Below are 12,184 nucleotides of genomic sequence, written 5' to 3'. Positions count from 1 at the left end.
TTTATTAAATACAAAGTTTATCCAGTTGTATGTTATTTTATTTTATGTGAAAAATTGTGCCATAATTAAATTCCATCAAGCATTTTAATGCGATATTCCAAAACGCGCACAAAATATTCATTCATTCATTCATTTTCCTTCGACTTAGTGTCTTATTTATCAGGGGTCACCACAGCGGAATGAACTGCCAACTATTCCAGCATATTTTTTACACAGGGAATGGCCTTCCAGCCACAACCCAGTACTGGGAAACACCCTTACACTCTCGCATACACACGCACTCATACACTGTGGCCAATTCACCTATAGCACATGTCTTTGTACTGTGGGGGAAACTGGATCACCTGGTAGACAAAATGCCACACATGAATGCCAACTGGCCTAGCCAGGATTCAAACCAGATACCCTCTTTTTGTAAGGCGGCAGTGCTAACCACTTAGCCATCATGCCGCCCCTCTTATTTTGTTGAATTCAAGGCCGCAGTCCAAAACAAAGAGTCAGAAAGAAGAACTGATGTGATCAATCCCGTATATCCCGCGGTGCATCCACCCAGTCAGCCATTATAGTATTGAGAGTAATGTACTTAATTTGTTAGTTCTGTAGTTCATGAGCTGTTAAGTAAATTATTGTTGCATAATGACTGCGAAAGTGCGTGTCAGTTTGATTTAATTGAGATCTAGAAAGCTTCTTTGGGTAATGTAATCACATGAGGTATATGTTTGTTTTGCTTGTAGTTATGTGTAAATAGAAGTGCAAACAAACTCTCCTACGTTCCCTTGTTAATTAGCGCAGAGACCAGAGAAACGGCTCACATGACAAATATTTTTACAAGGTGATTTTCTCCCAGTCTAAAGCTTAATTGCACATTAGTTAAGCTTGATGTGGAATCCTGAGGCTATTGTCTGAGCTGCTATCATTTATATTAGATTTCCCTCTTTCTCTTGCATTTGCTCTCCCTCAACCCTCTTTTTTTCCTCATCCCGCTGCTCTTGTTTTATTAGAAGTCATTTTTGGTGCCGCTTCTTGTTTGTTGGGAAGTGACACAGCACTGACCTGTAGCGGTTCCAGTTCCGCCTGATTAAAAGCTTCACTCTTTGTGCCTTTGAGACAGTTTCTCCGCTCCGGCCCTTTCTCCCTCAAATCACGCTAAACTAATGATGACTAGGAGGACAGCCTGCATGACTCAAGCAGCGAAGGATGCTGTTTTAGCCTAAAATTAAAACTAGGGCCAGCGGTGCAAACAGAGAGCTTTAATTGGCCTTCTCGGCTGCTCAAGCAAAGCGTGCCTTTCATACGAGTAAACAAAGGTTAGGGCAGTGATCCTGCTACATTCCATCACATTTTTGGAGAAATTAGCTGTGTATGTTTAAGGGTTGTTTCTCTTGAGACATCTAAAGGTTGCGGAAGAGGCACTGAAGTGAAAAGAGCAAAGCTAAATTATGTCTTGACCAAAGGGTCAAGGTTTGGCTGGTTAGAGTAGCCCAGTTAGTGTGACTCCTGCTGGTTGATGCTGAAATTACACCATCTTTTTCTGCGTTGGTGGCTATTCAGACGTAGCTTTGAGCAAGTGTATAAATATTTAATTGTATTATAGTAGACATTTTTACAGCCATTTTTGAAGGGCTCTTAAAACATAATTTGAAAATATTTTCCTTATGTCTTGGAGAGGAGGAAAGTTATTAGTGAACGACGCCATTAGCATGACTTTTTTCATGACATTTTTCTCTTGCTCCATTGTAATTTGGTATCTACGATTCAAAAGTTTGGTGTCAGGGAGATTTTTTTTTAAAGAAGTGGCTTGTTCCGTATGAGAATACAGCAAAAACGTTATATTATTTATTAGTTTTATCAAATAAGTTTAATATTTTAAATGTCGTTTATTCTTGTAATAAAAAATCAGAATTTTCAGCAGCCATTACTTCAGTCTTCAGGCTGACATGATCATTATGCTGCTTAATATGCTTCATCATACGATATTCATGCACTGCAAAACTCAACAGTCAACTTCATCAAATGAAATGAGTGTGAGAATTGACTGAAAGTTAATTCTACTCATTTGAAAAAAGTTTTGAACTTTTATAGCGTTGAAGGTAATGAGTTAATTAAATACCTCATTACTTCAACTTAAACTAAGTAAGTTCACAGTACTCATATAAATTAGTTTTGTTTTGTTTTTTTAACTTAAAATGGTTTGTAGCAATCAGTTTCTTCAAGCGGTTTGAGTTGCCTTAACTTATTGGGTTTTACAGTACTCGGTTGGTTTGAGTTCTCTTCATTTATTGGGTTATACTGTGCTCAAATTGCTTCATTTACTTAAGTTCACAGTACTTATTAGGATTAGTTTTTTTTTACTCAAATGGTTTGTTGTAATCGATTTTCTCAAACAGTTTGAGTCACCTTAACTTTTTGGGATTTACAGTGTGGTATTCTTTATTGAATTAAAGTTAAAACAAAAGATGTATGCGCTAGGGCTGCACGATATTGCAAAAATCTGACATATATATGAAAACAATTTTAACAGATGGCTTGAATAGCTCTATTTGTAAAAAATGCATTATTTTTTGTGTAAAATAATGTAAACAATGTAAAATAACAATGTACAGTCTTCGTTGTATTAATACATCAGTAATTTTTCTTCATTGAAGCTACAAATGTTTTTTGTTATTAAGCTCAAATGCTTAACACTTTCTTGAAATGCCTTTTAAACACATGCAAAGGATGAGATTTAGTCTGTTATAGTTATACGTTGCAATGACTACAAATCTGATGCATTCTCAATTGTTGATTGACTAAAATCCCAATTTAGCATTGCATATTCTGCGGTGTGACATTTGCAGGAACACACATTACACTAATAATGCCGAAACAATATATTGTGCAGTAATTCATACAAAGAACAGCACATACATATTCTGTTAAATTATAAATATCTTAACTTTTGATTTAATGTGTCCTTGCTGAAAATAAAAAATAGGTAATTTGCTCAGTTCTGAGCAAATTTTCTGAATTCAGATCACATTCTTCAAAGAGTCCTTCAGCAGTCAGACAAGTGAGTGGGAATGCTTTTGGATAGATTTCTTAGGCTAGACCAGAGGTTTTCTAACTTTTTAATGCCAAGAATCCTAATGAATCAGGCATTTAAATGCCAAAGACGATGATTCACTTAAGATGCTCCCTCTTTTTTAAACGTAGACAGGTGTGCTGTCTTCTCATGAAAATCTTTTATGTTGTAAGGACAGATTTTTAAAATAAGTAAAAGAAATGTCATGATAAAAACTAGATCTGTGAATGGAATAAAAAATACAAAACATTCTTAAGCTTGGTGGCACGTTGGTTCACACTGTCGCCTCACAGCAAGAAGGTCATTGGATTGAGTCCCAGCTGAGCCAGTTGAAATTTCTGTGTGGAGTTTGCATGTTCTCCCTGTGTTTGCTTGGGTTTTCTGCAGATAAAATGACGAATAAAGGGACTAAGCTGAAAAAAAATGAATGAATGAAGTGGCCAGTTAATTCCGCTGTAACTACCCCTGATGGATAAAGAGACTAAACCGAAGGAAAATGAATGAACGAATGAAATTGGCCGTATGAGTGTGAATGAGTGTGAGTGTGTAATATGGATGTTTCCCTGCACTGGGTTGGCAGCTGTACTGGCATCCGCTGTGTAATACTTATGCTGAAATAGTTGGCAGTTCATTCCACTGTGGCGACCTCTGAAATGAATTCTTAAGATTTTAAAAGCAGAATGATGGTGATAATGATCAAGCAGCTGTTAGTATACGGCCATGAATAAACACTAACACACACGCACACACGCACACACACACGCACACACACACACACACGCGCGCACAAAATCTAACCTTTTAACATATTCTATCTGTTTGGTCCCTTTATATTTGAACAGTATATTTGAGAATATATGTGCATACAGTATTTAAAATAAAATTAAATGCCATTTTTTGCTTTAAAAAAAAAAAAAAAAAAAATATATATATATATATATATATATATATATATATATATATATATATATATATATATATATATAAATTGTATATTTGTAATATTTAAATATTAGCTTGTATGTCATATATGTCATTTGCATACTTTTCCATGTATCAGATTTCTATGTGGGAAATGTGTGCGTGAGTCTAAAAAAAGAAGAAAAAAAATCCTGAAACTCAAGGGTCATGAGGCAAGACGGGTCGTGATTTCATTGGAGACGTGTGGGCAGTTGGAGACCAGTGGGAAGTTCAGGGATTACCGCTTTCATCATTTCTCAGACTAAATAAATTGAAAATGGTAAACAAACTGGTGGCATACAATTTCTGCTTGTCACCTGGTCGTGCTTGCCGGCTGCTTTATTCCTTATCAGTGGCATGCAGTTTCTCCTCAGCCAGCATTGTTTTGTGGTGAAGCGTGTTAAGGCAGCTTGCTCTGGGACCACAGTCACATGCCCTGCGGCTCAGCTGCACTTGGAGCTAATAATGGGGATTTTAACCTCTACTTCCTTTACATGCTCACAACCTTGGACAGGATGCCTGCTTCTCTCTCTCTCTCTCTCTCTCTCTCTCCCTCTCTCTCCTTCTCTCTCTTTCTCTCTCTCTCTCTCTCTCTCTCTCTCTCTCTTTCTCTGTCTCTGTCTTTTTAGCTTTAAATTTGTTAAAAGAGATATATTTACATGCCATCTCCTGGCATCTACTACACTGTATGTAAGCAGTAAAAATAAGGTTGAAAGATTGTCAGGGGAAGATGTGCTGGTAATGTTTTTAAATTTGGTGAAATTACATGTGCTGATTGATATATGTTTTTATAAATCTATATATATAATCTTGTAAACTCGTTGTCATGTTTAAGAACCCAGTCTGAGATGATTCTCACTTTATGACAAGGTGCGTTGTCCTGCTGGAAGTAGCCATCAGAAGATGGGTACACCGTGGTCAAAAAGGGATGGATATGGTCAGCAACAATACTCAGGTAGGCTGTGACGTTGTCAAAATGCTCAATTGATACTAATGTGCCCAAAGTGTGCCAAGAAAATACCCTCCGCACCATTATACCAAAACCAGCCTGAACCATTGATACAAGGCAGGATGGATGTGTGCTTTCATGTTGTTGACGCCAAATTCTCTACTATCCGAATGTTGCAGCAGACCCATCAGACCAGGCAACGTTTTTCCAATCTTCTATTGTCCAATTTTGGTGAGCCAATGTGAATTGTAGCCTCAGTTTCTTGTTCTTAGATGACAGGAGTGGCACCCGGTGTGGTCTTCTGCTGCTGTAGCCCATCTGCCTCAAGGTTCGACGTGTTGTGTGTTCAAAGATGCTCTTCTGCATACCTTGGTTGTAACAAGGTTATTTGAGTTACAGTCTGGCCATTCTCCTCTGACCTCTAGCATCAACAAGGCATTTGCACCCACAGAACTGCCGATCATTCAATAGAGATGGTTGTGTGTGAAAATCCCAGTAAATCAGCAGATTCTGTGATGCTCATATTAACCCGTCTGGTACCAATAACCATCCTATGTTCAAAGTCACTGAAATCTCCTTTCTTCCCCATTCTATTTGAACTGCAGCAGATTGTCTTGACCATGTCTACATGCCTAAATGTGTTGAGTTGCCGTCATATGACTGGCTGATTAGAAATTTGCGTCACTGAGCAGTTGGACAGGTGTACCTAATAAAGTGGCCGTTAAAAATGAGAGACTTGTAATAAAAGGCATTTTAAATTCAACCCCCCCCTCTCTCTCTCTCTCTCTTTCCTTTGGTGGTTTCAGTAGCATTCTGATTTATCTCTGGCCTCCATGCTGGTATGAATGTAAGCAAATCAAAGATTTAGAGGAAGCAGGAATGCAAATAAACGGTTAGCAAGCCTGAATAATTTGTGTGAAGCCCACAGCTCGCATTTTTAGCATTTTGCAATCTTAAGTCTGTTTATCCAATAAATGAGAGATCATTTGTGCGAATGTTCTCCAGGTTAGCTGCGTCTTTATGGCACAAACAGCTTGCTCCATCGCGCACCATGTGTCCCCGTCGCCCCTTGAGAAGCAGTCGCATCGCTCTCTCTCTCTATCCAGCCCCACTGCTTCAGCCCTGGCCAACTCTGATTGATTTCACATCTGTGAAATAAAGCTTAGCCGAAAAATCTAATTAGGTTTCACAATGAGCAAGAAAAGGGAGAAATGGCAGCGACATATGGCGTTTGCTTCGCAGTTAGTATCTGTAAATATGGATTAGACATTAAAACGATGTGGGAGAGAACGCGCAGGCTGTTTCTGCCTGCAATACCTTCTGTTCTAGAAGTCAAAGAGGATGTCGGGGAACTTGCGACAACAATAGATCAGCGTGTTTTTAATACCAATTCGACTTTGGTGCACTCCCTCTTCCCGATATGAACTGCGAAGGAAAGAGAGTTTAGCGCATGCGAATGCCGCCTGCCATTCTCCATGACACCGATAAATTGGATGTTTGATTGATAGAATTTGGCCCATCACTCTAGCCGAGCATCACAGACAGCCATTAGAGCAGGAGAACAGAGATGAATCACTTCAGCCCTGAGTCAAGTGAAATTTACGGAGCAAACATCTTCAAATACCATTTTAATGGCTTACCTTTCCCAAGGACCCCTCTCTCTCTCTCTCTCCTTAAGGCTATTTGGGCCGAGGCTTCAGAGGAGATGATTAAAAATTAATATTAGTTCAGGATTGACAGCAAACACCATTTGATGTGTGCCACAAAGGGGTTATGGAATTGTGGACTTTCGGATGGATTCATGGCCACAGGAGACCCAAGTTTATACTTTTGTGGAAAATGCTGGAGGGGATGATGAGATGGAGGGGGTGGGGTGAGGGGGTCGACTTGGCTTTGCTGGTTAGTTGGATTGCAAATAAATGGTGATGGTCGAAGTTTCATTTTCGCATTCTGATTAGCTCTTGTGCAGAATTTATGATTTCACCCCCATTTTAACCCTTGTGTTATGTGTTGAATTTGGCTTATGTGGATTACCATTTATTGATTAAGTTTCCTTTAGCTTAGTTCCTTATTTATCAGGGGTTGCCACCGCGGAATGAACCGCCAACGTATCCAGCATATGTTTTACGCAGCAGATGCCCTTCTAGTCTCAACACAGTACTTGGAAACATCCATACACACTTACATTCACACTCTATACCACACTATAGCCAATTTAGTTTATTCAATTCACCTATAGCGCATGTCTTTAGACTGTGGGGTAAACCAGAGCACCCAAAGGAAATCCATGCGAACACAAGGAAAACATGCAAACTCCACACAGAAATGCCAACTGGTCCAACAGGAACTCGAACCAGTGGCCTTCTTGCTGTGCTGTGAGGTGACAGGGCTTACCACTGAGCCACCATGCCACCTGTGGCTTACTATTTAAAAAGTTAAAGTCTTTGCACACTGAAGCAGGGTTCCCACGGGTCCTAAAAAAGTCTTAATGTCTTAAATTAAAATCCGAGAAATATCGGATTTCTAAATCATAGAGCTAATCATAGCTCGACCTAACAATGTTACTAGTTCAGACTATAGCTGAAGATCATTCGGGTGGGTTTTCACTTAATTTCTATCCTTTTAGATGAGGTTAGGCCAGGCTTGGGCTTACGCAGAAAATAAAACAGTCGAGATGCATTTCGATTAGCGCGAGAAAGTAATCAAATCATATGAGTGTTTCCCAGTGTTGGGTTGTGGCTGGAAGGCCATCCGCTGTGTAAAACATATGCTGGATAAGTTGGCGGTTCATTCCGTTGTGGCGACTCCTGATTAATAAAGGGACCACCCTGAAAAGAAAATGAGTGAATGATGAATAATAATAATAATAAAAACAATAATAAAATATAAAATAAGAATAATAAAATAATAATGAAATATGATTTTTTTTTATCATCAATTATTTAAAAAAATTAGGAATCTGTTAAAACTTGTTTTAAATTAAAACTAGCCTTTAGGCAATTAACAAACTGGCCAGCTCATTCAATTTTCCTTACACAGAATTTGGCCGTTTGAATAGTTAAAAGTTACATTTGTCTTAAAGCCTTTCTCTTACGATTATTTTTACAATTTACGATGGTATAGTAGTCAAAAATGGAACAAATGAGCTCATGTAGGGGCCAAATTCTGAGCTTTGTCAGTGGGCAGACCACCTGAACCCCCCCTGGCTACGGGCCTGACTCATATCATGCAATTTCATGTCCATGTAAACCACTTAAATAAGCACACACACAGATTGAAAGAACAGTAAAACGATAACATTAGCAGTTACCTAATTTTTCGCAAACACTTAAATAAAGTAATAATATTTGGTAACACTTTATTTTGATAGTACATTTGAGTATTAGTAGACTGTCTGCTTAATATCTGTTGATATTGCTCTTTCAACAGACATTTAACTGACTATAAGAAACTTTGCAAGTACATGTCAACTTACACTAACCCTAACCCTACGCGCAACCCTAACCCCAACCTAATAGTCCACTTGCCAACTAATTATCATTAGATTGCATGTCGATGCAATGTAACAAACGGACGATCAAAGTAAAGCGTGACCATAATAAACATATTAATAACACAAAAAGACCCAAGTTTAGTAAGCAAAAGTTAGAAAACACATTTTTTTTGTTGGTTCTGGAGAACTGCATCAAATCATAACATAAACATGCCAAATTGACCTGCAAAAGTTCATTTGGCCAAATTGTAATACCTCAACATCAACAGTCTTTGTGTCCAACTTGGGCAGCTCCTTGGTTTGACTTCTGATATAACATCTCTGGTGCTTGGCAAAGCGGATGCCCATGATGCCCTGGAAAAACACAGATATAATTGATTAACTAAAGTTTAAATAAAATCAGCTGTTGACCTCACATACTCTCAGACACTCAAATTCTTTTTAGCCAGCGCAGATATAACACGTTATATAACTAAAGCTACAGGAATCATGTCCCAGCTAATTTAAGATTATTGGTATACGACACCAGCCAGCACAGAGGTATACCGCCGAAGCCATGATTATATGTAGGCAAAGCCCATTGATTTGCAGCACTTATGGTCTGTGTTGCGGAGCTAATCTGTTTGTTGAAGTGTGGAGCTTTTTTCCTGAAAGCCACAGCTGATGGTCTGCCATACAGAATGTGTTGCTTTACACTTGAAAAGAGAAAAAGCTATTTCAGCAGGAGCATCTGAAGAAAGTTCTCAGTGCTTTACTGTCTGGAAGTAGTCTTGGAAAAGGAAATAAAGGCTATCGTGTTACAGACTCTTCACTCGGTAGGATAAAAACAATATCTCTGTCTGCATTCGGGAATACATTAGGTAATCTTTATTTGCTGTTGTAGCATACGGCAAGTGATGCAGACTGAGCTGAATTATTTCTAAAGCATTAATGGAATTGTTGTTCTCTCATATAACAATTTTCATTTCCAACCAAGTTCACCGGTCTATAAGGGGAGAAGCACAAAAAAAAAAAGTGTATTGTTTGTGCCTAAAATCACTGTGACAAATTACGCTTCAATTTCTGGTAATGGCTTGCTTTTGCACGCATATCTCTTGATGAAATGCATTTATTGCTGAGCCTGGTCAACTGGAAAATGGAGAGACTCTTCATTAAAGGGATAAAAAATAGGAAAAGAATGTCATTTAAGAAAGAGTGTTGAAGTACAGCTTTCCCATTAGCCAGATTAAATGTGTGCATGCTCTGAGACAATTATTCGAATGGAAGCACTGAATGATGCAATTGGCAGAGAGGGCAAAGAAGCGGCGCTCCAATCATTGGCACGTCGCTCGCGTGTAGATGCCCGCACCTGTTTCTGCCAGTGATCGCTTTGAGAGACAACAAATATTGCTTTCTGAATGCAGGTGAAGTCAAGGGCTGGCGCTAAAGCGTATTAGCGCCGAAGAATCGCTGTTAACAACATTACAAGATCTAAGATCAGACTTAATCTGTGTCTGGGAAACCGACCCTGGCCGTATACTGTTTCTGTATTAGGATGTTATAAACGGACTTTGACTTTGTTAGGAAATTCCCCCTGCTTCTTTACCGACTTTTCGTATCATCAAATGGGCGGTAAGATAGCTCATCTTGTCTTCCTGTAGGACAAACTAATCATTGTTATTCCCCACGCTGATGGACAGAGATGGTGATTATTGGGAAAATCATTTAAGCCTTACTCTCAGACACTTTTCAAACTACAGCATTTGCTGTAAAAAGGTCCCATTTGTGCATTAGAAAATGATTTATTGTATTTTATGGCAGATTTCTACGTTGGTATGCGTGAAAGGTTATTTCCATACATCTAAAAAATAAAAAGGAAAATTGTGTGAAAGTTTATAAAGGAAATTAAGCCACATTGAAGTTTAGAAGAAACATAGTTGTGCGATTTTTGAAATATATGAACCATATGGATGCACTGCAAAAGCTTGAGGTATGAATTCAAAAGCTTGAGGTATGTACACTGAAAAAAATGATGTCTGCAAAATGGTTGTAAACAATTTATGTGTTGAATTAAAAAAAAAACAAAATAAATTTACTAATGTTCAACTTAATTTGTTTGTTTAAGTTTTCCAATTTAATTGTTTACAACCATTTAACTTAAAAAAAAATCATCAACTACACTACCCTTTTTTTTTCGCCTCCCTCTCCTGAAATGTATCTTACTTCCTTTTTCTAAATGCTACCCCCAGTGACCTGTCTTCCTCTGAAAATTGTGATGTTTGTGTATGGTCGGGGGGGGTCCAATTTCGCTATACGGAAGTGTATGTGACAAATAAAGGCCAGATTGAATTTATTAAGGATTATCAAATAGTGAATTCATTATCTGTTAAGATTTAACTCCACATTAATAAACACTAGCAAGCAGTTTATAACTGAAGCTACAAGTGCTGTATTATTGACTTATAACCACATTAATAATGTGCTTGATGATTGTTCTTTCATACTTTGTTAATGATTTATTTTTCATTATTATATTAAGTATTGCATTATTTACAAACCAGTTATTAAAACATGGTTGTTTTTTTAAGATCATTCAGAATGAGTTAGTAAATGATATATAAACTATTTAAATTAACATTTATAATTTTTATTATTCAGGCAAATACTAATAGTTAGTTTGTATGTTAATAACTGCTTTATTAAGTCAACTTCGTTCAGTTTTGTGACCTAATCTAAAGTGAGGACTTATGCTTTATAAATCCCCTATAAATGACAGTTAAAGGCTCAGTTAAAAGAGGAAAAAAGTAAATAATTGACATTATGCATTTCTTTTTGTTTGAAGATACACAAATTAAACTGTATAGAATAAAAACTAAAGATAAAGATAAATAAATCTTTGCAACCTTATCTAAAATAAAATTACTGCACCGTTTAAATATCTCTAATTAACATTGAAATGCATGCTATTATAGTGTTAAATTGTTGTTTTATCCAAGTTTGTCATATTTTGACACTCCAGTTATTCAGCAATGTTTAAACTTTACTCTATTTATTTTTTTTTTAGAAAAGATTGCAAAGATTATTGTTTATTTGATACCAAGATTTGATTTGTAGCTGCAGTTATAAACTGCTTAGTAATGTTTATTAATGTAGAGTTAATGCTCAACAAATAATAAATTCACTATTTCCTAATGCTTGATAAATGATACATAGTGTGTATTTATTATAAAGTGTTATCAAGATCTTTTAAAAATGTTTTGGAAAGAAGTCTTATACCCACGAATATCATCTATGGCAACAATCTACTTAAAAGGAAGAGGTGCATAACTTAATATTGCACTATTGCATTTTATAAATAGTGCAAGAGTATTCTAAAAGAGACTGTAAAAATATATTTAAAAGAACTGTTTTCCACTTTAATATTGTTTGCAATGTAATTTATTCCTGGTATGCAAGCTCTTTTCAGCAGTTCTTTATCATTATGGTCAAGGTTTTATAGAGTTTTGCTTTTTCATGCAGTATTTATTTAACCAGATTTAACCCATGTCCCTGACATCACTTTATTTCATGTTGTAAATGTATTGGTATTGGAAGGTCTCTGGGTTAAACAGAATTTGATCTCTGTTTTGTGGTAAAAGCGTTTCAGCAAAAGTAATAAAGTAACTTATAAAACACTTATAAAAAATGTTATTTGAATGACATCAAGAATGTTGTTAAGAATTACATTGATGTAATATTAATA

At 36.9% G+C, this 12,184-nt stretch overlaps 2 protein-coding genes across 31 annotated transcripts in view; one reads left to right on the top strand and one right to left on the bottom strand.

Moving 5' to 3' along the window:
- The window catches only part of tnmd (tenomodulin), a 344,370-nt gene that overhangs the window by 22,578 nt on the left and 309,608 nt on the right, over positions 1-12,184 (bottom strand). For 13 of the 14 annotated variants that reach the window (XM_087280537.1, XM_087280538.1, XM_087280539.1 and 10 more), the window contains 1 exon segment: positions 8,719-8,817. In XM_087280537.1, the coding sequence (XP_087136663.1) occupies positions 8,719-8,817 (99 nt within the window). 14 annotated transcript variants of the gene reach the window in all.
- LOC141377576 (uncharacterized) overlaps positions 1-12,184 on the top strand; it is a 79,356-nt gene that overhangs the window by 29,127 nt on the left and 38,045 nt on the right. For 4 of the 17 annotated variants that reach the window (XR_015507903.1, XM_087282121.1, XM_087282119.1 and 1 more), the window contains one exon: positions 4,892-4,976. The exons of the other annotated variants lie outside the window; for them this stretch is intronic. Coding sequence is in view for 3 of the 4 variants with exons in the window: in XM_087282121.1 (XP_087138247.1) it covers positions 4,950-4,976 (27 nt within the window). In the remaining variant the exon portion in view is untranslated. The remainder of the gene's footprint in view (positions 1-4,891; positions 4,977-12,184) is intronic. 17 annotated transcript variants of the gene reach the window in all.

This window comes from Danio rerio, chromosome 14 (assembly GCF_052040795.2).
Source record: "Danio rerio strain M-AB ecotype USA chromosome 14, GRCz13ab, whole genome shotgun sequence".
Classification (NCBI taxonomy): Eukaryota; Metazoa; Chordata; class Actinopteri; order Cypriniformes; family Danionidae; genus Danio; species Danio rerio.
The sequence above is the reverse complement of the archived record's forward strand: the minus strand, read 5'-3'. Positions and strand labels throughout refer to the sequence as shown.